Genomic DNA, 25351 nt, shown 5'->3' on the forward strand with positions numbered 1-25351 from the left:
CCCTTTTTTCCTTCTCCCATTTTCTTGTTCTCTTTCTATGCCCCTCTCTTCTCTCCCTTCTTCTGTCCCATTCTTCCCATGCACAGACTGCAAGAGGACCCTGAGGGAGCTGGGAACCCACTTGGCGTGGATGAGTCCCTTTTCAGCTATGGCCTTCGGGAAAGCATCGCTTCCTACCTGTCCCTGACCAGCGATGACAACACCTCCTTTGATCGAAAGAAGAAAAGCATGTCCTTGATATACAGCGGGAGCAAGAGGAAGAGCTCCTTCTTCTCATCACCACCATATTTTGAGGACTAGCCTGAGAACAGACACCATCATGTGCACCCAAATTAACAGAGGTTGGAACTGTCACCCGGGATTTGGCAGAGAAGCCTAGTTCCCTGGTCCCTGGGGAACTGCACATCTTCCAGAAGCCAAGAGAAGACATGTGGAGACATGAACTCACATCTTCTCTGTCCACATCATGACAAAGGGAGCCCCTCCCTAGTGTCCGATCAGCAGTGAGACATCACAAAATGTTGAATCATGACATGATCGAGCAACATTTCAGAAGAGCCCTGTGTATGTGTGTATGTTCGTCGTGTTTGTGGGAAAGATAAAGACATTGTCTCACAAGAAAGTGCACAAGACCGTTCTCCAAAGAACTGTCCAGAGGGTCACACTCTGAGCTCATCAGAGAGAACTTCGCAAAAAAAAAAAAAAAAAAAAAAAAAAAAAGCCAGAGAAGATAAGCCGAAAAGCTGTGGCCTGGCTGGTCTAGGTTTGCAAATTGATCCCTCGCAATGAACTTTTCTCACCAACCCCTCAAGAGACCTTTGGTATGCAGCTCCTCTCTTTTGAAGGGACCTCAGTGACACTAAATCTTCCTTATCTTCCTTATCTTCCCTGAATCAGGAGATCCTGGTGGCCTGCTGGTGCCAGAGCCACATGTGCAGGAATCAGACAGCCTCCTTGCTTCTGCAGAGGGCAAGGCAAAGGGGAGAGAGGGAGGCTGCTTGTGGGAAAATGAGAGGGTAGCTCTGGAGCCCTGCAAGCTTTCCTGGTGTCCCCGGCCGTGGCTTCATGGCACAGAAAATCTTTCTGACATGCTGAGACTCTTGCCAGTAATAATGCACCAGTTGTTCACTCATGATTGCGGGAATAGGTAACTGTGTTAAGTCCCATGTCAGGTGAAAAATAAGAAAAAGAAAGAAGAGAAAAGGAAAGGAAAGGAAGGAAGGAAGGAAGGAAGGAAGGAAGGAAGGAAGGAAGGAAGGAAAAACAGATCAGCAAAGGCAATCACAGTATAGACAGGAAGAAAAATGTACAAACAAATATCGTGAAAGTGGAGTGTAAAGGGAGAAATCAGCTCATGGCTCCAGGGAGACTGGGTCAGTAAGGGTGGCCCGTGAGCTCACGTCTCAGCTGGATCTTCACAGAGGCTAAGTGTGGCTGGATTGAGTAGGTGAGAATGGTTGACTTTCTTGGAAAAAAAAAAGAAAAAAGCAAATTGATTAAATTCTGAAGAATTAATTCTAAGTCTAAAGAATTAATTCATTAACGTGATTTTTCTGTATCATCAGTGTTTTATTCTAAGAAGGGCCTGGCAGCCACATGAAGAAAACTGCTGAGCTCCAGGAAAGAAGGGCGTCAGAGTGGCTTTAAATCTGTCATACTCATTTTAAGAGATGTGAGAGAGCACGGCAAAATTCTAGGAAAGGGAAGTATTTATCTTGAGGCTGCCCATTGGGATCTTGTTAGGAAGGGGGCTGCAGATGCACCCATGACTCATTTTATCCTGTTGGAAAAGGATTCAGGGGGCAGAGGGGGGCCTGTGGAACCCCTCACTGCCTGATATGAGATGTCTGTCTGTTCACCACATGCGTTCCGTAGATCTGAGATCACTGTGCTGGTGGTATGTGTATATGCATTTATGTGATTTTCTGTATCATCACACTCTGGTGTGTTTATACAAGAAGACATTTACAGTTTCCCCAAGAATCGCTAAAGGCAGTTTCAAGGGACCAGCTGATGTGTGGGAAATGAATATAACACTGTGGACGCTGACTTCCACCACAAGGCAGGGTGACCTCGCAAATGCCAGATGTTTGTACAATGTCTTATGCATTGTTTTCCGTTGTAACTAGTGTGCTGGGAACTTTTGGGGAGCACTCAGAGGTATTTCTAAGTGGGAAGCATTACCCTTTGCTAAATCATGTATTTATTTCTGATTAAAATATAGCTAATAAATATTTAACCCTTGGAATTCGGGGAGAGCTTTTTGGGTGAGGTGGGTGGGTGGCTCATTCAGAAGCTTTTTTGGCCTTTGAATTTTCAGACAAAGCTGGCCCTGGAGAGAGATGAGAGCAAGGAACATCAAGAAGAACTGCACTGGTTAGCAGCCCAGCTTTTCCTTGGAGTGCAGCCTTAAGAAAACTGGCTTTTGTGAATTTGGAGGGTGTCTTATGAAACTTGAAGATGGACATGGGGCTGGGGGGGGTCAGGGGAGAGAACAACTTCTTAATGATTGCTATGAACATCCTACCTCACCTGGATGACTTCTGCAGATCACTTGTGATACCTCTGCTTTCTGTTTTTCCAAGAATTTATCTCTACTCATTTTTTTTTGACAAATTACATACTAGACTTCGATCCAGGCCCTAGGACTGTAGCAGTGAAAACCAGATGAGACCTCTGATATCACAGAGCTTGAGATCATAAATAAACAAGAAACTTTGTGACGGTGGGGGATGTAGCACAGAAAGTGGCACAGGCTGCTAGACCTGAGCATGACAGGGCAAAGAATCATTTAACTGGATGCTTGCTTAGGAAAGGCCTCTCTTCCAGTGGATACATTTGAGCTCCCATTCTAGCTGAGGCCTGAAAGATGAACAGCCAACAGCCAGGCAAATATCTAGGAGGAAAACCAGAGGCAGTAGAGTTAAGCAAGGCAATTCCTGTGGGCACGGACAAGGCTATCTGAGAAAGAAAAGCCTGGGTGGCTAGGCTGAGTGAGCTGGAGCAAGGGGCAGAGGGCTGCCTGCAGGGAAGCAGTTCCCATGGGGTTCTGGATGGGAGTATAGGGATTTCCGGCCTATTCTAGGAAAAAGACACAACCAAGGGAAGGATCAAATCAGGGAAATGCTATCATTTAATCCACATGTTTTAGAGAGCATGCTAGTTGCTATAAAGAGAACAGACTTTTCAAAGTCTGGTGTTGTATAACCTATTTGACACATAGTGAAAATGTGCAAGCTCTGAGGCCTAAGAATGCAGAATTTCAAAATAAAGGGATGGAAAGTTTTTTATGCAAAAATGAACAAAGGAAAGGCATTGAATTTTGAGACAAAGTGGAATTTAAGGCAAGAATAAGCTGTCTAAGGGCAAAGAGAGATGTTACAAAAGGAGCAAGACATTAAGAAGATATAATGACCGAACCTGTCTTAATCTAACAATACAGTTTCAAAAGATATTAAGCAACTGTTATAGGGAAAAATAGGTAAATGGATCATTTTATTTGGAGACTTAAACACACAATTCTCAGAAATGGAGAGATCAAGCAAAGATAAATAGGTAGATAGAGGGTTTCTATAATACTATATAACTTGTTTGCCAACCAGTGAAGAATATATTAGGTCACAGAGGATGTCCTAATAAATTTCAGAGTCAGCCTTCTCCAAGTCATGCTCCATGATAATAATGAAATAAAATTAGAAGTCAACTTGCAAAAGAATGGGTTAAAATCCTATGAATCTAAAAGCTTTTAAAGGAAGAAAAGAAAAAAAAATAAAGGAAAAAAGGATACATCTCCTGTGGTTAAGAAGAGCATAATACAAGAAATAAAGACATAGAAATATAGGACACATCGCTACTTCTCCAAATGTCCAGGGCAGGCTGATATAATAGCAAGAGGGACATTATTGCTAGAAACCCATTGACCAGAAAACAAAGAACAACATGTAACGAGCTCAGATCTCAACTCAAGAAGCTTAAAGAACAACTGATGGTCAAGGAAACGAGGAGAAAGGAAAAGATGACAAAAGTAAACAAAGATGAAATAAGAACTTTAAAAAATCGAGTAATAAGGAAGATTCAGAAAGCAAGGCATTGTTTAAATAGTAAGACTGATATGATGAAGAAACACAGGAGCGAGAATGACCATGTCAAAGGAGAAGAAAGGCCAATGAGCTGCAGTGTTGTATAGAAGGAGACCTCTGGGGGGAGGGTATCCTTCCCTCCCTCAGTCAGCAAGGCTGACCCCCCCCTCCCCTGTCCCCTCCCTGCTGTCCCAGCTGCCCAGACTCAGCCCTACAGATGGGATCCAGGCCCTCATATGGCAGGGAAACACCTAGAAAAAACCCATGCCTCAAGAGATCATGAGATATCTTGGGAAATATTATGATTAAAGAGAACAGAAAGAAGAAAAAAACATATTATTAACAGTCCTCAAGTGTTGGATCTTTTTGCTAGAGCAGCTGTGTATTTTTGTCCAAAGGGTACAGAAATCAACCTGCCGAAATTTACAGATAATGAATTAACGTCATAGAAAATCCAGTAGGGCCAATAGACCAAGTATTGGAAGTGCTAAGAAGGCTCAGCAAATCTGGAGCTGACTTTATTCCCCTATGCCAGTACTGACCAGCTGGAAAGTACAATAAAAAAAAAAAAAATACGACGTCGTTCGTAATGCCAACCGAACTAGGACACGGGTAGAGACTTGCCTATGGTGATTTCACAAAACTTCTGTGGAGACAAGTTCAAAACTCTATGAAAAGACTTGAGAAGACAAAAATCCCATTTGTGGTAATGGTGTCAACCAGATTCATGGATGTGAGATTTCACGTCACAAAAACAGATATTTTTTTTTAATTAATTGAAAAACCCCATGAAAATATACTCAAATTCCCTTAGGACTATTTAAAGAAAATCAGTACATTTATCTTAAAATATAGACTGAGCACATTGGAGCCCATGAATAGCTCAATCAATTCTGAAGAGAAACAGAGAAGAAAGCACTCGAGCTATGAGGTTTGCATGGAAACAGGATAAAACAGTGCTCGGGCCCCTCTGCTAATTTAATGGAACTCAGCATGGCCTTTGGTAACTCCTTCCACCCAGGGCTGTGCTAAGCATTAAGGACACGCGAAGACAAAAAGCTCACCTGCCCTGCCACGCTCTCAGTTTAGCAGAATTGGAATCAGATACGTTAGAAAAACAACAAGTATGTAAGACGAGGCGGGATTCCTAAAAATTGCCAAATAGAAGTCTCTTCAAGGTGCGAATGATTCTGTTCTGGAAGGCTTAGAGGGGCCTGTTTCAGCCAAGCCACGTCCAGGTGGAGAAGTGGACATGCCGACCACAGCACAGCTTACGAAAAGGGAGAAGGCATGGCATTTTCTAGGAATGTTGATACTAGTGAGCCTGGAGTCCAGGGTTCCTGCAGGAATGGAGCAGGAAAGGACACGGGAAAATGCAGCCTGTGTCCAACTCATGAGGCCTGGCGCTCCCTCTGAGGAATGCAGAATTGGGGCACTGGTGTAGGAGCGCAATGGAAATCTCTTCTGGGTCCTGTGAATCATGCTGTGGAGGACACGACCTCCTCTTGTCTTTCTTAAAACTGGCCAGGGCACCAGAGCCACAAAGGGCATGTTTGTAGCATGTCACCTCCTCTTCCTTCTTCAACCCGAGTCCCAGGAGCAGGTGCAAATGCCCCAGACCTGCTTTGGTTTGGATTTGCCCTAACTTTGCCAGAAAAGGGGGAACCTGGATTTCTTGAGTTCCTGTGGTGCCCGGGACCCTCTACAAACCTCATATGATGACAACTTCTTGAGCCCCTGGGAGACAGAACTAACCATACTGATTTTTATCCCTGAAGAATGCAAAAGTGAAGGGTTTTTGCCCAAGGGTAGGATCTTAGGCCAGGCCTGGGCTCTTTCTCTTAGACCTTAAGATCCTGGAAGAGTCCCCAGGAGAAGCTGCTTCATAGGGTGGGGAAAACACAGGACGTGGCTTTAAGTTTCAGCTCTGAATGTGGCTCCTCCTTTTCTGTGTGTTCTTTCTCAAGTCACTAGACCTCTCTAAGCCTCAGACCTCCTGTCTCCAGATTGCAAATAATATAAAGACCCCCATGCCAATCAATAAGAGCAATCTATGAGATAATATATTGGAAGTGCCTTGTGGCCCCAAATATGCTAAACAAAGTTATTAATTATCCCAGGAGCCTGTCTTGCCGGGTGTTTCAACAGCTCTGGCCTCAAGATTTGCAGAAAGACTTAAGATTTTATCCAAGAATATATCACCAAGTCACATCCATTCCCCCAAACATCTGTTGGTAAAGAACATGTTTAAGAACCGCTAATGTATTGAAGTATTTTCGTTCTCTCGATTCCAAATACCAAATAATTTCACATGCATCCCAAAGACTGCTGGGAGCAGTTGTAAAAGCTGCTTCTAAATGACTAAACCAGATGGAGAGTTTATTTTTAAATACACTACCATTTGCTAAAACAGATTAGTTTTTGAAATTCCCCAAACACCTAAAGTCTCCAGAATTTTCAAAAACAGAACTCTGCCTTCTGGGCCTACTGGAAGGCATTTTTTTGGTGTCTTCCAGGTCCCACTGAGTATCTGGTCTCTGAGAGGCCTCTGGGGAAATCCCTTCAGGAGCAACTCAAAGTGGGGAAGTTCTGTTTTCAATACCAAGAATTGAAAGATATTTGGGCCCAGACCTCCTGCCACTGAGATGGTCCCACCGCAGAGGGAGAGATTAAAGAATATCTGCAACAACGGACAAGAAATAAAAGAAAGAGAGGGGAAGGGACCAGCCTGTGGGACCCTGGGCATATCCCCCCATTCCTCTGTTCATTCATTATCTGGACATGCACCATGGAGCATCTGTTCCAGGACAGCTGTGTTGGGTGCTTGTGGCCCTATGACAGCAAGGCACAGCGGCCCCCTGCTCTCCCAGAGCTCACAGTCTTATGAGGGAGAGACTTGGCAGTGGGAATATTTTTTTTTAAGATTTTATTTATTCATGAGAGACACACAGAGAGAGGCAGAGATAGAGGCAGAGGGAGAAGCAGGATCTCTGTGGGGAGGCTGATGTGGGACTCAATCCCAGGGCCCCAGGATCACAACCTGAGCCAAAGGCAGATGCTCAACCACTGAGCCACCCAGGGGCTCCGGGAATAATTATTTACAGGTAGGAAATCGTGGTAAATTCTGTGCAGAGAAGTATAGGCAGCATAAACTGTATAAAGGAGTCTGGTTCTGGGCTAAAAAGTCTAGAAGGATTCCTTGAAGGACAAATAGAAAAGGCAAAGAGGAAGACAGGATAAAAGTGTTCCACACAGAGGGAACTTCCTGTATGAAGCAGAATAGAGCACGGACCCTTCAAGGAACACTGGAAGGCTCCTATGGCAGACGGAGGGAGGCAGAGTGGCAGGTGATACTGCTTCCTGTTGGGAATGGTGACAATGTGGTCTCAGCATCATATCTGCCCAACATTGTCACTCCTACCCTCCTCCTGGCAGTCGAGGGTTCGGATCCCAGGAAGGCTGGACAATGCTGGAATGTGGTGATATGACCTGAGAATTGCTAGCGGGGCCATGGCATTGGTCTTGACGGCGCTCTATTTTTTCCTTAATTTGGCTACTTGATAGTCTCATCATTGCTTTCTCTGGTTCCAGTATTGTCCCTCTTAAATGCATCCTCAGCTCAGCTTTAAGACAAGTCTTCGTGAGGGGAAGCCAGTTCCTTACTTGCCTAAAACCCCTCGGATGACACACCAATGTTCACTGCAGCACTATTCACAATAAGGCAGAAATAACCCCAGTGTCAGCAGATGAATGCATGAACAAAACGTGGTCTATGAGTGCAATGGAATATCATTCAACCTAGAGAGGACGGAAATTCTGATTTAAGCTACACTATGGATGAGCCATTATGAAGACATTATGCTAAGTGGAATAAACCAGACACACACACACACACACACACACACACACACACACGCATGTTGTGCATGATTCCACTGCTGTGAGGTACCTAAAATAGGTAAATTCATAGAGACAGAGGTAGAACAGAGGTTCTCAGGGGTTGGGGAGCAGGGGAGATGGGGAGTTATTGTGTAATAGGGACAGAGTTTCTGTTGGGGATGATGGAAAGTTCTGGAAATGATTAGCGGTGATGATTGCACCACTTTGTGAATGTGCTTAATGCCACCAAACTGTACACTTAAAAACGGTTAAAATGGGAAACCAAGCCAAACCAAATACAACTCTTCAACGGCTCCCATCGCTGAGGTTGAAAGCCGAGGTGCTCGGTGCAGGCCGGCCGCTCTCTGCCTCCCACCCTTCATGACTGCCACCATGAAGATCCTGTCCCCCACCGCGTCGTAGGATGGCAGACGTCAGGGAGGAGCCAAGCTGTCCCTTAGTGCCAGAACTCTGCCCGCAGTTAAATGCCTACACAGTCTGCGGCATTTCGCTCAGACGTGCTTTCTCCTGGGAAGTGTTCCTGGACGCTCCCTCTTCCCTTGTGCTTAGCTGGGGGCTTTTCTCTGAGCTGCCCTAAGACCCTCTTTTAAATATCTGCTGGAAGTGTTTCTCCCTTGCCCCTCAGTAAACTACAAGTTCCCCATGAACTGGGCCATAAATTATTTAGCGCGACATTTCCAGCACATACCATGGCATCTGGCATAAACCAGTCACCATAAAATTAGAAGCTAATCAATGACAATAACCATCAGAGCTTATGCTGTGATCAACAGATTATTTCTTCCATAACAGTTACTGTCATGATCAAAATCACTGTATCATCATCATCAGTATGATTATATCACCACCATCATCATCATCACCATCATCATCATCATCATCATCATCATCATCTAGCAGGAAGTTCAGATCATCCAGGAGACTTGTGGGTGCCGAGTTCTATTCTTTGCCTTCATTCAACAGTCAGTGACTCAGTTGGCCAAGCCTTGGGAACTCCGTGACTCACCCTGTGGCTGCTGACTCAGCTTCCCGCCACTGCTTGATCAGCCATGTGGGTAAGCTCTGGGGTCCCCTGTCTCCCCTCCCACCTCAGGCAAAGGAAACAGCAATGAGGTGGAAGGGGTCAGAGAGAGGAATGAATCACCCAATAGTGCTCCACGAAGAAATGCCACCAGAACTGAATGGCACCCAGGAGACGGAGCACAGGCTGTTGAAGAAACCAGATGACATAAGGGAAGATTTTAAGTTCAAACCCCCAGAAGGTCAGGGAAGCAACACTGGAAAGCAGATGAGAGTTCTCTTGTTCTTTCTCTCCTTCTGCCGGCAGGAATGTCAGGTGCAGCTGGCATCATGTTGGCTAAACTGTGCCCTCATCATTAGCTTACCTTCCGCCAGAAAGTCCTCATCCTACACTCCATTCCCTTGGGTTTGTCTATTGACAAGAGAGGCCTTCAAGAGTTCAGCCCATTAAACCCTAGCCGGGCAATCTCCCAAAACAGAGACACTTCCCAACCTCGAATTTTTGTCACTTTAGAATGATGGACAGTCGTCAGGGGAGGCCCTCAGCATCCTGGAATCACACGTACATGGAAACATGGCCATGAGCAAGACACAGCCTCAGAACATAGGATAGAAGAAACCAAGCGATCAAAGCCAACTGGTCTCAAGAGGTAAGTGAGGTGCCCTCACCTCCTCAGTGTCTAAAAAGAGGCTGAGACTGAACAGGCGACTCACCATCAGTATGGCTCTCCGGAACAGTCTGGAGTCAGCAGCCCTGGTGGTTAGAAGGTGGATGCTGGCCACATCAGCTCCGCCACGGTCTGCTGCCACGGTCACGCGCCGAGGGTCCCCACCGAACACTCCGATGTGGGTCTGCACCCAGGTCAGAGCCGCCAGCTGGTCCAGCAGCCCCCAGTTGCCACTCAACTCGCCAGAACCTGCAGAGAGAGGAAAGCCTTTTACTCTTCATGACCCTATAACCTGGAGTTGACTCAGCCCTGTGCTGTCTGGGGTGCCTCTGGGGGACCTGGACTCCTGTCTGTACAGGCCAGGATGGTGGCAACAGCATGGGCCTCACAAGGAGACCCATCCAGCCTTTCCTGAGTCAAACTCGCCCCTGACATGGTCATCCTACGTCTCAGGGCCACAGCTTTCCCACTGTAGGCGAGGGTACTCGCGAGGGCAGCCCCTCACACCAGCGGCAGGGCACGTTCAGACCACCACCTGGCGTGGCACATCAGCGGGGAGGCCCCTCGTCCTGGCCCGCCCTGGTGGCTCTCCATGCCTCTTCTTCCCTGACGAGGACCAGGCCTGGCTGGGCCTCTCCATCTACTTCCCGCTGTCCCTTCTCCCATGATCTTCAGTAGCATTCAGCTGACTTGATCTCTCTATTCTTTTTTTCATAGAATCCAGTAAATATTTATTGAAAGCTCGGCACTATTTTTTAATGAAGTGACTCAGACACATACAAATACACGCACACGCAACGTATACATAGTACAGCAAAAGGATGCTCTTCTCCTCGGCAATGGGGACACTCTGTGCCCACCATGTCCCCTGGCCAGCTTCTGGATCCAGCAGCTCTTCCTTGTCAGTCTACACAGCTAACTACCTTGAAATACCTGGCTTGTTCCAGCCCAAGCTGAGACTCACCCACTTTGCCCCAGGAAATTCCAGCAGACCCCATGCCTTCAACCACCACCCACATGCTGCTCACTGTGGAGTGTCAGGGGCACAGAGCCCTCTCCCAGCACCAGCCCCTCACGTCTCCAGGAAGCTACTTCACTAAAGGCACTTCAAGAGCACTGAGTCTCAAAGGGAATCGATTCCAAGTCCCTTGAGCATGCAGCCAGCAGCCTTTGCAGAATTTCTTATATTCTGCTTCTAATGCAGCACCCCCCTCCCAGTTTGCTCCTGCATGGCCTCGAAGTCCTCCTTGACACCTGCTGTGCTGCACCCTGACCCTTACTCTTCCCCAAATGCTCCAGGCTCTCTCTCCACTGAGCTCCTCAGTGCTTCTCTTTATCCACGAGTTTCTCCCTCCGATGAATTCTCCATGCCACATCCCAAGAGGTACTTTATTTTTCTTAAGATTTTATTTATTTATTTGTGAGAGACACAGAGAGAGGCAGAGACACAGGCAGAGGGAGAAGCAGGCTCCATGCAGGGATCCTGATATGGGACTCGATCCCAGGACCCCGGGATCACACCCTGGGCCGAAGGCAGATGCTGCACCACTGAGCCACCCAGGTGCCCCCCTCCCCCCCAGAAGTATTTTAAATGCATAATTTTGATCATGTCTCCCCCCCCCCCCCACACACACACACAGTGTCATCCTATCTAAAATCCCTCATCTCATCCCATTAGGACATGATCTCAGTTTTCCCAGTGTTTTCAAGGCTCCATGGGACCAGGGCGCTGTCTTTTGGGCCCTATTTCCCTTCCTCCCTTTGTGACTATGCTACCGCCACCCGGCTTCTTACTGGTTGCTCAAACACACCGATCCATCCTCTTCCAAGACAGTGCTTGGCACGTGATCTCCGATGCCCAGAGCCCTCGGCTTCCCCCTGGCCTTCCTCCTCTTCCTCTTCCTCTTCTGGCCCAGCAGGCCTGCAAGTTTTAGCTATGTTGTTAATTCAGAGGCAGCCCTTAGGTGAAGTAAAGTTCCCCTTTCAGGGCATTTGTCACCCTGGGTATTGCCTTCCTGGCTAGCCCATGCCCCCCACTAAAACTAGTGGCACATAGCAGGTCCTTAGTAAGTGTCAGGTGAATGAGTGACCATAGTTATGAGTAACAGGATTCAGTATCCAGCAGGAAACAGTCAATTAGACTCCATATTCTCAAACAGAAAAATAGGAAAATCTTGCATCCCAATTCCCCAACCTGCCGTTCACCAGGCTGATGAGAACGCCCACTCAGGATACATAACAGTACAAATTACTCTTCCAGCTGGCAAGACTCTCAGGATTTCTTCAAATGCACTTTGTGTTCTGGGTTTGGTGAAGACATTAGCCCAGTCCTCACCGTGGACGTTTCTGGATTGCGTTTCTGTTCTGCTTGTTGGGATGAATGCGTTTGTTTCTGAGGTCTTGGGCAGGGCAGGAAAGCTGGGTGCCAGCTCAGCGGGACCCAGACTTGCACATCTGGGAAGTGACATCCACAGCCTGCATTTCCTGTGACAATGGAGGAGGGTTGAGGGGCGACTGTCCCTGCCTCTGAACTTCCCATATATCAGCTTCCCAAGTAGAGTGCTGATGTTGGGGGGTCTACAGACCCCCAGGAAGTCAGAGGTTAGGGTCCTTCAAGGGCTGCTCTTCAGACAAGTCTGAATTGGGCTTCGCCTGGTGCCAGGTGCTGTGGTGTGTTCCGTGGAGAGCAAGACAGGCACAGTGCTGGCCCTCGGGACACACAGCCTCGGCCACGTGCACAGGGGCAGCGAGCCAGCCAGTCTCAAGCAGCCTGCTCCAACCCCCTCCTTCACTGAGGAGGAACCTGAGACTCGAGAGGAATGTTTGCTTCGGTGCAAGCAGCAAATCTAAGGTAAAGTCCAGACCTAGGTCCCAATGCACAGTCGGAACTCTATGTTCCAACACTCCATCCAACTCAATAAACACTGCTTGGAAAATCAATGATGTGCAAGGCATTATGTTATTTTCATTTAAAAAAAATCTAAGCGCTCCATTTACGGAACCTTCTGTGTTCAAAAGCTCTCTTAACTCCTCCATCCCTACTATGTCAAGTCTAAACATCTTCCTGGCTTTTGCAATCCTCTATGAATGGCCTTGGCCCATCCATCCCAGCAGTCTGGGTTTTCTCCACTTTCTAGCACCGGCCCTCACCCAGTCATCATGGCCACATTTGTCCCCTGCTGCCTGGCTGTGGCCGAGTCCCCAAAGCTTCCTGGGACCTCCCAGCTCCATCCTGACACACACAGGAGCTGTGCCTTGCCCCTGGGGCATGACACAGGACAGGCGCTCCCTGCTGGCCGCACACAGAGTCCAGCGGGAGACAGATGTGAGCAGGTGTCCACCCCTGTCCACCTCCCCTAGCGGCCCTGCCCTGCCCTGCCCCACCATTTCCACCATCCTGCCGCTCCAGTCAGAACCACCCCAGCAAACATCCAGCTGTTCCCATTCCCTGACTGGTGCTCGCTTGCTCATTCGATGTCTTCAACTATCCCTCTGAAGCTCCCTGGTGTAATTCTGGGCTGACGGTGGTCCCTCACCCGGTCTTGGTGGCCGTCAATAAGAGGCAGCAGGGGAGGTGGCCGAGCACAGAGGTTACAGAGTCAGACCAGCTGGGTGCAGCCCTAGGAGCACTGTGGGGCCCTGGACAGGTTACTTAATGCAACTTGATTTTCCCTGGTCTGTAAAATGGAAATGATAACCACACTTATCTCTTTGGGTTGTTAGGATGATTTGATTAGTTGATCTTGAAAAGGAAACAGAACAGGGCCAGGCACAAAGCACGAGAGAAATTGTTTAGTCTTCCTTGAATAAAATGAAACAAATTTAGGGGATCTGGGCATTATCTCCCAGATACCCCTTGCGGCGTGTGCCTTGGCGTTGGTAGCAGCAATTGCACTTGGGGAGGAGCAGCCGCTGAGACAGGACTCTGTGCCCATTCTGGTTGAAGGGTAGCAGACCCTCCCCGAAGGCCTCAGAATACCCCAGGGAAGATGAGGCATGCCTGGCCTTCCATCTGAGTCCCTGGCCAGACCCTCTCCTCTGCCCCCACACTCTGCAGCAGGCCTCCGGGCTGACCCACCCACTGCCCTGAGCCTGCCTGCCACGTGCCCCTGTTCCCCTCCTTGCACTGCTGTGCCAGAGACAGAATAGTCCCTGTGCCCTGTGCCCCCTGGGCTCTGTCCCCAGGCAGGATCCAGGCTGCGGAAATGGCCTCCCCTGGCCCATCACCAACCCCGTCACTTTCTTTCCAACTGCTCCGACCACCAGGAACCAGGGCTCCCCTTCTCCCCCCACCCCCCGCCCAGAGAACACAAATTTGTCTCATCAGCCACAGGACTGGCATGAGCTTCTGTTTTCATCCCCCCATTCCTTTTGGAAAGATGCCTCTAGAGTCTGGAGCTCTTAGAGGACCACTTCCCTGTGAGCTCCGACAGCAGATGCCACCCACGCAGATCACAGGAGCAAAGGTGCAGAGACTTCTCAGCCAGACACAGCTGATTCCAGGGGCTGTTGCCACCGCTGTGGTCCAGGGGCAGCTCTGTGCCAGCTTCTGGCCACGTGCAGGGTCGGGTCATGACCACGACCCAGCCATGCTCTGAAGGAGCCCCGTCCAGGGAGAGAAAAGGGGCATTAACCCCTGTGAGCCCCTGCTGGGTCCTAGCGAGGTTCCACACACCTTCCACATGCTTTCCCCCATCACCGGCCCACGTGTCTTAGTGTCACCTGAGAGATGCGCGGCATGTGAGCGGATGCAGGGAAAGGAACTGCCTAGAGCCCTCGGGCCCTCAGAGCCTGTTCTGCTCCGATGCAAAACCTGCGTGCCCTGCAGGACAGTGGGCTCTGGCCGGTGCTCAGAGTAGCCTGTCTTTTTCCAGAACTGTGTTCTGAACTGCAGTGTCCAACTGTTGAAAATGGCAAAGGAGGGACACCTGGGTGGCTCAGTGGTTGAGCGCCTGCCTTCAGCTCAGGTCATGAACCCGGGGTCCTAGGATCGAGTCCCTCATCAGGCTCCCCTCAGGGAACCCGCTTCTCCCTTGCTTATGTCTCTGCCTCTCTCTCTGTGTCTCTCATGAATAAAATAAAACTCAAAAACTCTTTAATAAAAAAATGGAAAAGGAGAAAGACGAACAGGTGCAGCGAAACCATATGACACAATGTTGGACACATGTCATTATACACTTAATGGAAACCATAGAATGTACAACACAAAGAGTGAACCCTCCTGGAAACTGTGGGCCTTTAGTCAATAATAACCTATCACTGTTGCCCCATCGATTGTAACAGAGGTGCCACATCACACACGGTGTCAATAGTAGGGGAAACTGGGGTGGTATGGGAACCCTCTATACTTTCTGTTCAATTATTCTGTAAACGTCAAACTGCTCTAAATGGTAAAATCTGTCATATATTTGTTAAATGGTAAAGGGGCTGGTGTGCATGTGTCACAAATTTACTGGGGGGTTACAGACTCACACACCCATGCCCTTCCCCTTCCTGACCATCCCCCGGGGCCCACATCCTCTGTGCAGCAGCTCTTCTCAGCAGAGCCTTGTCAGGGGATGGGCTGTGGCAGGCCGGTGGGCTCTGCGGTCAGGAGGGCTGCATCCCAGCATCTTGTGTCTCGGTGTCTCCACGGGGATACATTGCTCCCCTCTCCTCGTGGAATTGCAAGGAGGCTCAATTAAGGCTCAATTAAGGCAGGTAAAAGCCCAGGGATGTGGGGGAAGCTAGGAAGCCTAGCAAATAAAGCTAAGAAAAACCATCCCGCTCTGTACACAGAACAATAGGGGATCCAAAGGGCATTTCTAAACATCCAAGGGCACGAGCCACAATATTTTCTCCTTGCTGTTTGACTGACAGGATTTAAGCCCCTGAATGCACTCCTAACTGGGGCATGGAGCTCCTTGGTCTCCCCAAGTGTCGCTGATTCACCTGCAAAACAGCCGCTTGGCACTGGCCTCACCGAGCCATCGCGAGAATGAGGTGAGGTGACCCAGGAGAAATGTCTGGGGAAGGCTGGCACTCTTCTTTTTTTTTTTTTAAGGCTGGCACTCTTGAGGGTAACCTTCCTCCCCTCTCGCTGACAGGTTTGCTCGAAGCACAATGAATGGGCAGCATTTCAGGTCAGGAATGAGAAGGGCTGGAGGTTCTAGAAATTTCCTTTGCCTCTCCTGACACTGCCTCCACCAGCAGCAGAAAGGAGTTTGCCTTCCCCAAAGCACACAAATTCTCAATAAGATTACACGCCATGAACCCCCCCCCCCAACCCCTCAGGCATGGGCGACATATGGAAATAAGCTCTCCTCTGTCTGGAGAGGCTCTGAGCCAAGGAGTTGGCCATGTCTACGGCAAGCACCACCTGACCATGTTCTGAGCTTCTCCTGCCTCTCCAGAGACAGGAGCTGCTGACTTACCAAATCATTGTCAGTCCCATGTTGTTGGGAAAGAGAAAAGAAAACCCAGGTAGGGTTGTAGTGCTCCAGCAGCTGACCCTGCTCGCTCCGAAGGAAAATCTAAAATCTGTTTATCATGCACATCTCCCTCATTGGCATCTGGTCGTATTTGGCCTTAACTTGGTGTCTGCTTTGCAGTGGTTGTACAGGCCTAGAATCTTCTTCATGGCAACCAAGGCCTCATGCCACGTGGTGCACCCAGCACTCCAGAGTTTCTGCCCATGCTGGATGCCTACCCACTCACGCACATTCTAGGTGAGTCCATCATTCTCATCATGTTACCTTCCACCCGCCCATCCTGACTCAGCACTGGTCAGGCACTGGGGTCTTAAGTGAGATCCTCAGAGAACAGAGATGAAGTTGTGTGCCTACCTGGAAAGCCCCCTACAGGATCTGAAGCCCTTTCAAACACATCCGACCTCACTGGAGCCTCTCACGTAACCACGGAAGTTGGGTAAAATTATTCCCATTTTATAGAGGAGAAAACTGAGAGTCGGGCATGAAGGTTTTCATCCAAGGTCACAGACAATGAATGGCGGAGCTGGCCCTTGGTTCTGCAGGTTCCCAGACCTGTGTGTCTACAGGCTGTTTGACAAGTGCCCTACTGCTGTCAGGGGCCGGACATGGGAAAAAAAGCATGCATGGAGCACGATGGGACTCTCCAGGCCTCAATTTTGCCCTGGGCTCTGCTGGCAAAGGTGGAGGATGTGACCAGGGTGACAAACAGTCCTGTGACTGGATAGGGGACAGACTGATGTTCACGAGTGAGGCTGGGATTAAAGAAGAAACGAGAAGCATCACTGATGCAGCCCTCATGTGGGGTCAACTGGCATCCCTATGGGCCCAGGACGGATAATCCATTCCTATGATTCTCTAGGGCAAGTCAACCCCAGCGGTAAATCCTGGCTCTGCTCTTTCCTGACTATTGATGTTAGCAAGTGTCTAACCTTCTGAGATCTCAGTATACACACACACACACACACACACACACACACACACACACACATACTGTAAGATAAAACACATCATGTACTCGGAACAGCTTCAGCCCCCAGTAAGATCGATCAACAGCAACTATTACTCTCACACATGGGGGTCGACATCACTGGAGGGTCTCTTGGGCGTGTCTCTTGGACATCCCACAGAGTGCCCTGTTGGGCTCGAGGAGGACTTGGGGCCGTGAAAGCATGGGGCTTAGGAAAAAGGGGTTGAACACACACAGAGACCCTCAGCTCTGAGAGTCCACAATCCCCAGCCATGCCAGCTACTCACCAGAACTCAGGAAGCCGAAGATGCCCATTCGGTAGCCAGCAGTGACAACAATGAGGTTGCCAATGGCAGCCAGGTAGGAACCGTCGATGGCCAGTGGTCCTTCACTGCCCCTGCCCTCTAGGGTATTGTGGAAGAACACGAGCACAGATGCATTGGGGGCCTGTGGCAAGTGGAGAAAGATGAGGCTGAGGGTTGGCCCCTTCTCACTCACCAGAGCACCTTTCCCAAGAAGGTGCCAGATTCTGAGCCTACCCACGACTCTCCCTGTCAGGTCTGCCATGTAGGCACACCCTGGCCCATTTATAGGCTGAACCGTGTCCTCCTCAAATTGAATCCCTGACTCGATGACCCCAGAATGTGATTGTAGTTGAAGAGGGTCCTATAAGGAGGTGACTAAGCCTGTGGGCCCTAATCCAATATGACTTCAGAAGGGGAAATTTAGACAGAGACCCATGTAGAGAGGATATCATATGGGGACAGAGGGAGGAAAAAGATGACCATCCATGGGCCAAGGAGAGCAGCCTCAGAAGAAGCCAACCCTGATGATCCCTGGATCTTGGGCCTCTGGTCTTCAGAATCTTAAAAAATTATATTTCAGTTGTTTGTACCTCCCAGTCAGTGGTGCTCTATTAGAGCAGACCTAGCACATGAACAAGCCTGATGTCACAGGTAAGGAAGTTGAGGGGGAGAAGGTGGATGATCATCGCATACCTGCAATGCTGGATTAAGGTCTGGCTCCCAAATGGGTGCTGTGCTCACATTGCAAAGTGCACAGGTGGCAGAAATGGCAGCCCAGTGCAGACCTGGAGCCCATCACTTGGAGATACGTGGTCCTCCAACACCCCAGTTCTGGCCTTAGTTTATTCTGGAAGACTGTCTGGGTCCTCCTTGGCTAGTCCTTTCAGTTTGGCCACATGCCTGAGACCCCACCCTGGCAACACAGAGCTACCTTTTATCATGCATGGAATGAGAGCAAAGTGCCATGCTCAGCATTCATGTGTGTCACCCATTCGGTCCTCAACCAGATCCAAGAGCTAGGCCTATTATTATCATTCCCACTTTACAGATGAGGGAGCCTGGGCCTGGCAGTCTGGAATAGCCTGTCTACAACCACACAGCTAGGACGTGGCAAAGCAGACTTGAAACCCAAGCTGACCCTATATAAGAATATACTTAGAATACACTGTTAGAATATAATGTTCCATCTGGGGGCTCGACACTGACTCCAGGCTGTGATGTATGCAGGGCCCCAGGTGTGTCTTGCTCACTCAGTCCTGTCTGGGCTGTGACAGGTCCATCCATGTGCCATGGGCTCTGACACTCATGCCTTCCTCACTAACAGCAAACACTGGCTGAGGACCCACCCTGATGGATGCTGTGCCAAGTGTGCTCACCTTGGATGTCTCATTAGAGCTTCCGCCCCACAGTTAGATGGTCTAATGGCTGTAAGCCCTTCTATTCCACAGACATGAACACAGGAGCTCAGAGTGGTGAAAAACGTTTTAAAACATGTACAAAGAGGAAGGCACCTTCCCACAGTTCCATCCTCAGCCTCCCTCCCAGCACACTCTCCTAGGCTCTTTCGTCTGTGACACTGGGTCTCTTAGGTTAGAGACGAGTAGCTCTATATCACCAGGATGGGTTTCAGGCACGTGGGCAAACTGAAAGGACTCACCAAGGAGGACACAGACTATCATCCAGAATAAACTAGAGACCAGAACTAGGGTGTTGGAAGACTGACTAGTTCCAAGCGATGGGCTCCAGGTCTCCCATCACTTCCAGGTGGAGTGCCCCTCATTCTGTGAGGTGTCCCTCTGTCCCACTCATGGTCATTCTTCTGGCCCCCACCAGCCATCTATTGACTCATTGGTTTCCGCAGTGTTTTATGTAACTCTTACAAGAACTTTATGAACTAGATGCTATTTCTCTCCCACTTTCAGAACCAGTAAGTGGAGCACAGAGGACATGATTACCTTCTCCAGACCAGAGAGGCAGTGGTCAGTGACAGACCAGCTTGGTAGGCGGACCTTAACCCAACATGGTAGGTATGGGGTGACCAGTGCTGGGCAGAGGGGACTCATGGTCTTCCTCACTCTAGACTCCATGCTCATAGTAGTACCATCTATGAGAGCCTTCACGTCTAGGGGGGCCTTGTGACCCAGCTCACTCAGACCAGCTTGCTGAGGTCAAGCATCCAAAGTGCAGTGGATTCTCACTGCTGTTGGCTAGGGGACCAGGAAGCTGTGGCATGGTCCTGGTACCATAACCTCTATTGACACCAGGCTGGCATCCCTACAAACTCGTGTTTCCTAAAACTCATCACTTCCTTTTTCTCTCGTGCCCTCTGACCCTTTCCTGCCAAACAAGAAACTCAAACATGGAACATGAAGATCATAGCTGCTACTTAGGAAGATTCAACATTCAAAACAGGGCATAATCTTTCAGGGTTACAGCCCCAAAGCTCACCCTCTGGAACAGCCCCCAATTAAGAGTCCATGTGGAAACACCCCCAGGGGTTTCTCTGAGGGTCTTTCAAGGACAATAGTTGGTCTCCTCATTGACAGATGGGCTGCCATCAGGCTCTGCCCTCCCCAGCTGGGATTCTCTCACCCTCTCAGAGACCTTGAATCACTGCCCCTCACCCACCACTGGCCTCACAACTCCCTTCTCCTGCCTCATTCAAGCGCCAACCCCTAACCACCACCCAACACCTCCTCTCACTGCATCCCCACCTTTGGATTTCTCCTCAGGGTCTCATCAACATCACAGTTGTTCAGGACTTGATTGTGTCTCTGTTTCTGCTCTGCCCCCTAAAAATATAACTCCCTGGGCACAGCAAGTCTGTTTGCTTCACCTCTCTGTCCCATCCGGGGCAGCACCCCCCAACACAAGCCCTTTATGAATATTGCTTAGAGAACTGAAGCAGGATAAGTGTGCCCTATTGGGGAGGCCTGAGGATGTGGGGAGGTTGAGGGAGGGCAGGTAGAAACCAGGAGGACCCTCCGCTTACTCTTGGCCCCTCAGGCTTTCACAAGGTCAAGAACCAGTGAAGACAGTGCTGGGGGAGCAAAAGCTAAGCAGGCCATGGAGGAGAGGAGTGATTTGGCAGCTCTCGGGACAGGTGCAGTTTTCTAACAGGGCAGTTTGCAGGGCAGACGATCAAGGGCTTCAGAACTTACCACGTTCTGAGGGACAAACACATTAAGATATAAGCAATCTTCGTCGACTCCAGGAGACTCGAGCGTTCTAGTGCCTGGCTGCCAGCAGCTGGCCCTGGGGATACAGACTCATGACTTCTGGGGCAACCATCAAGGACGCATGCCTCATCCTCCCCTCTCGCCCACCACCAATGGCCAGGACCCACTGCCCTGTCCAAAGGCCCAGTGACCCAATAGCTCTGCAGCTATTAGCAGCTTTGGGCAATGGGTAGAGGGAGTGGTGAGGACGTGGAAGGAAGGGCAGGATGCCCCCCACCCTCTCTGCCACAGGCCATGGAGGAACTCTTCCAGGGACAAGGTGCTAACTCAGAGAAAGGATGCTCAAGACAGAGAAGGGGAAGGTGCATGTTGCTGGGGACCTTGACCCTTCCTTGCTCCACATGTACAGCACCACTGCTGCCTGTGGAGTCAGACCTGCTTTCTGCATCAGTACAGAGTCCAGGTGTGCCAGGCGGAGTGTGTCCGGGCACAAGAGCTGAGACCACATCACCACAACTGGGACACGCCCAGTGGCAGCATGATGGTACCTGCCCCAGGGATGACTTTACATGTTCCCCGAGCCTTGTTTGTGCTAGACTCTGAGAAGGCAAGTTCTTTAACTGTGCTGCACTCAGAGCCCCACCTGTCACATGGCTCTGCCCCACATGCTAAAGCACTCTGATTAGGGCATGTTTATTCCTCTAGTGTCTCCATGCTGGAGACCTACAGTGGCTTTCTTCACTTTCCCATCACTGCCTGCATTCAAGACTCTGATGCCCCTTGCCTGGAGTATTGAAGAGCTCCCAGGCCTTCACTCTTTCTGGTCCCGGCCTGTGGACCTGCCTACCAGTCAGTCATGGGTGGTGAGGGACAGCACAGGTGCAGCTGCCTCAGGAGCCAGAGGGGTCTGTCAAAGCTGGGAAAGGGAGAGATTAGAGAATGGTGCCCTTTCCCTGGTACTGTGAACACACACTGGTCAGAAAAATGGTAAAATCTCCAAAAGTGTCAATTGTTTAAAGTGGTGTATGCCATGGGAGGGGAAAGTGAAATGGAACATGGTTGATGAGGGAGGAAGATAGAATTTGAATGTTTTTCCCTCTTTTTAAAGGCTCCTTTTAATATTGTTCCTTTTTTTTATTATTATTATTTTTTTTAATATTGTTCCTTTGGGGGAGGGCAAAGTCCTTTTAAAATGTTTTTCTGGGGTGCCTGGGTGGCTCAGTCAGTGAAGTGTCTGCCTTTAGCTCAGGTCATGATCCCAGAGTCCTAGGATCTAGTCCTGCATCCAGCTCCCTGTTCAGTGGGGATCTGCTTCTCCTTCTCCCTCTGTTCCTCTTCTACCTTGCTCATGCTCTCTTGCTTACTTGCTCTTTCAAATAAATAAATAAAGCCTTTTAAAAAAGTAAATAAATACAATGTTTTCCATTAGCTCAGGTGCCTTTCTCTGTCTGCTGTATTTCTCAGCCCCATCAAAGTCAGCTGTGGCCAGGAGGCTGACTTCCAGCTACTGTCAAACCGGTGCATGTCACATAGGCACCCAAGCTACCTGCAGCCATGGCCCATAGAGGTCTCCCATGTAGACCCTTCCAAAGTGTCTCTTTCCTGGATTCAAAGTCAAGGAATGTTCATGCTGAAGAAGGAGGAGCCTACAGAGCCTGGGTCCCTGAATCACTGCATGGAGCAGAAACACATCGACCCCTCTATCACTAAATGCACTTTATAGGGACAAGATAATGATATTTGGAGGGGTTCGTCTGTTAGAGCACTTAATGCCACCTTAAGCAATTTGCTGCCCACCCCCACTCACTACTCACACTGAAACTCACTGCCCTGCTACCAAGTCTCACTCTGACAGATTCGAATGGGAGAGGAATTCTCTGGGAATTCACTAATATGATTCACTAGATCCTCACCGTGGCTTGGTGGCATCCCAGGACCCTGTCCAGTTCAAGGGCTCTGGTGCCCGGAAGCGGCTCTCTGCCAGGGGTGGGGTGGCATATGGAACTCCCAGGAACTGATCCACTTGCTTCCACGAGGTGCCCACCTGGATGGCCTGGGACCTGCCCATCAGCTGGCCGTGGGGCGTGATGGTCACAGAAGGTACAGATGTCCCAAAGCTGAGCAGAGGGATGTCTGTGGGGAAGGGGTCCATGGGGGAGAGGGGAACAGACAACAGTGGGTACTCTGTTCAAACAAAACACTGCTTTCTGCACCTTAAAAACATCAGTAGTTCATTCAGACCCCAGAAACCCAAGTCGAGCCAGGTTACTTTTCAATGTGAAAAAACAATTAATAGCAAATACAGCTGATGTTTAGCAGGCACTGAATGTCCGCAGAGCATGGCACTAATCCCTTCTGTACGTGTGCTGCCTCACTGATTTCTTCCCAGCCAGAGGCTAGGCAGGGCCTAACCCAGGCCTGGGACCCGTTACTCATCACTCGGGGGCCAGATGTGAGCTTCATTCAGAAGTACTTGGACGTTTAAAACCACAGAGGAGCACAGAAAGTGTGATGCTCAGCCAATGTCCCCAGAGGGTCTGGAGTCAGGCCCCACCATCAAACACATCGCTAACTTCTGGCTACTGATAAGGTAAGGTATGAATCATTCATACTAACAGAGATGAATATGATTTCTTCAGTCACTTGAGGTCAGATTTTGCACCAAATAAGTGTGCTGCAAACTCACAAAAAAAATTTTTTTTTCAAAGTCTTAAAACTCTGGGATTCCCGAATTGCAATGGAAGAGCTGTGAGCCTGTGCTTGTGTATCACTGGTAAGAAAACAGATTTAAGGGCCAAGGGTGAGTAGCCACCAGGACTTCCAAGTGTCAGATTCAAAAGATTTCTGTACCCCGACTGAGGCCATGGCCTATTCACATGGGTCAAGGGCCAGCTTGGGGCCCCTGCCCCACCCCTCAACACCCTCCCTCTTTTTCTTCACACCCCACCCCGTTCCATCTAACCTGTTAAGCCAAAGCTTGCAAAGCTTGTGCCACCTGCCAGCCTGCCCAGGCTGCTCTGCCTCCAAAACCTCCCATCCCGTCCTTGTAATGCTAATCACCACATGTGTCATGCTCTCTCTCTCTCTCCCCCCCCCCCCCCCCCCCCCCGCAGTTTCTTATCTTCTGGATCACATTTTCTTCCATTTAGTGATTGAGTCAATCAACTGTTGTTGGGACCCTGGCTCCATGCCAGGTACCATTTTCAGGGATTTGGAATTGGCCTACGTCTGATTGCCCACAGGGTTCAGGGCCCTGCACAAAGGAAGCACTGAATGCTGGTGAAGAGATATTCTCTCTCTTTCTCAAGCTTGCTCTCTCTCTCTCTCTCTGCTTGTGTGTGTGTGTGTGGGGGGGTGGCACCTATCATTTCCTGCAGGTGTGTTTGGTTTGCTCGGCTCCACTGTTGGCTGCAAGAGCTCTGCCACTTGCTCTGCAGCTCTGTGTACATCTCCTATGCACATGAGCACAAACCAGGAGTACAGGAGAAGAGGCAGATGGACACGCAGAAGTCCACCCATTCCTCAAATTTGGTGCAGTGCAGTGGTTCAACTGGAGGTGATTCTGATCTCAGGGGAAGGGGACATTTGATAATGTCCGGAGACAGTTTTGGTTGTCATCAGGGTTGCAAGAGATGCCAGCTACTGACATCTAGTGAGTAGAGGCCAGGTATGCTGCTAAACATCCCACAATAAAGAGCACAGGCCCCACAGCAAAGAAGCATCTGGCCCTGGATATCAACGGTGTGAGGCCTGAGTACATTGGGGATGGTGTGGGCTTAGAACTCCCAGGCCACTGAGGAGCATCATGGGGAGGAACCAATGCACAGTCCCGGGAGGCAAGCAGGCCTATGTTTTACCTTATGCCCCAGCTACTTTGGAGGAAACTTCCTAATTCTTCAGATGCTTAATTTCCTCCTATGAAACAGGAAGGGTAGCAGGCCCTACAGCACAGACATGTTGGGGATAAATACAGGGTACCTGTGATGCTCCAAGCCCAGTGCCTACACATGGTAGGAGCTCAACACGTGAGTGAATGAATGAATGGAAGGGAGGGAGGAAGGGAGAGATACAGGGAAGGTTCAGAAATGAAGAAAAAGAAAAAAGAAAAGAAAAGAAAAAAAGAAGGAAGAAAGGAAGGAAGGAAAGAAGGAAGGAAGGAAGGAAGGAAGGAAGGAAGGAAGGAAGGAAGGAAGGAAAGAAGGAAAGAAGGAAAGAAGGAAGGTTGGAAATAGTGAAGAAAACTCTCTCTGTTGCAAAAAACCTGCAGTGCTGGTTAACCCAGCATGGAAGGAAAGAGTCGCACGTTCTAATCTGGCCTCAGTCACAAGTCACAGCTGATCTCGGCCCACAGTTCCTTCTCACAAGATTTCCTGCTTCAGTAGTAAATCACAGGACCTCGGGCAAGTAAGTATTCAGGACCGCGGGTGCTAAAGGGCCAGAACCTTTGGACTCTGTCCGTCTGCTCCACAGGGAAAGGAGTCACATTTCGTGAACATGGCACCCTCTGAAAGAGGGAGCAAAGACGCAAAATACAAATGCTAAAGAATTTTGAAGGAATGCAAGCCTGCTTTCCCACGGACAGTGGTGTTTGGTGTTCAGCCCTCCCTCCAGAGGCTGCCCAATGAATCCCAGACTGAATGAGATCCAACACGGGGAAAATGTGCAGTCCTCCCTTTTGAAATGTTTTCCAGAAAATCATGGGTTTGCCCCACATTTAGGCCACATGACTACATAAGTGAAGGAAATGATCAGTAGCCATGTGT

General features: G+C 49.4%; 2 protein-coding genes across 5 annotated transcripts in view; one reads left to right on the plus strand and one right to left on the minus strand.

Moving 5' to 3' along the window:
* The window catches only part of SLA (Src like adaptor), an 86769-nt gene extending 84530 nt beyond the window's left edge, over nt 1–2239 (plus strand). For all 4 annotated transcript variants that reach the window (XM_072733893.1, XM_072733892.1, XM_025993476.2 and 1 more), the window contains one exon: nt 87–2239. In XM_072733893.1, coding sequence (XP_072589994.1) covers nt 87–300 — 214 coding nt within the window. In that variant the 3' untranslated portion in view covers nt 301–2239. The remainder of the gene's footprint in view (nt 1–86) is intronic.
* The window catches only part of TG (thyroglobulin), a 245642-nt gene that overhangs the window by 91840 nt on the left and 128451 nt on the right, over nt 1–25351 (minus strand). Inside the window, exons 38-41 of the mRNA XM_025993474.2 lie at nt 22502–22721; nt 20571–20664; nt 17392–17551; nt 9714–9916 (exon numbers count right to left, since the gene is read on the minus strand). Of these exons, the coding sequence (XP_025849259.2) occupies nt 9714–9916; nt 17392–17551; nt 20571–20664; nt 22502–22721 (677 nt within the window). The remainder of the gene's footprint in view (nt 1–9713; nt 9917–17391; nt 17552–20570; nt 20665–22501; nt 22722–25351) is intronic.

The sequence above is a fragment of the Vulpes vulpes genome, chromosome 13 (genome assembly GCF_048418805.1).
Source record: "Vulpes vulpes isolate BD-2025 chromosome 13, VulVul3, whole genome shotgun sequence".
Taxonomy (NCBI): domain Eukaryota; kingdom Metazoa; phylum Chordata; class Mammalia; order Carnivora; family Canidae; genus Vulpes; species Vulpes vulpes.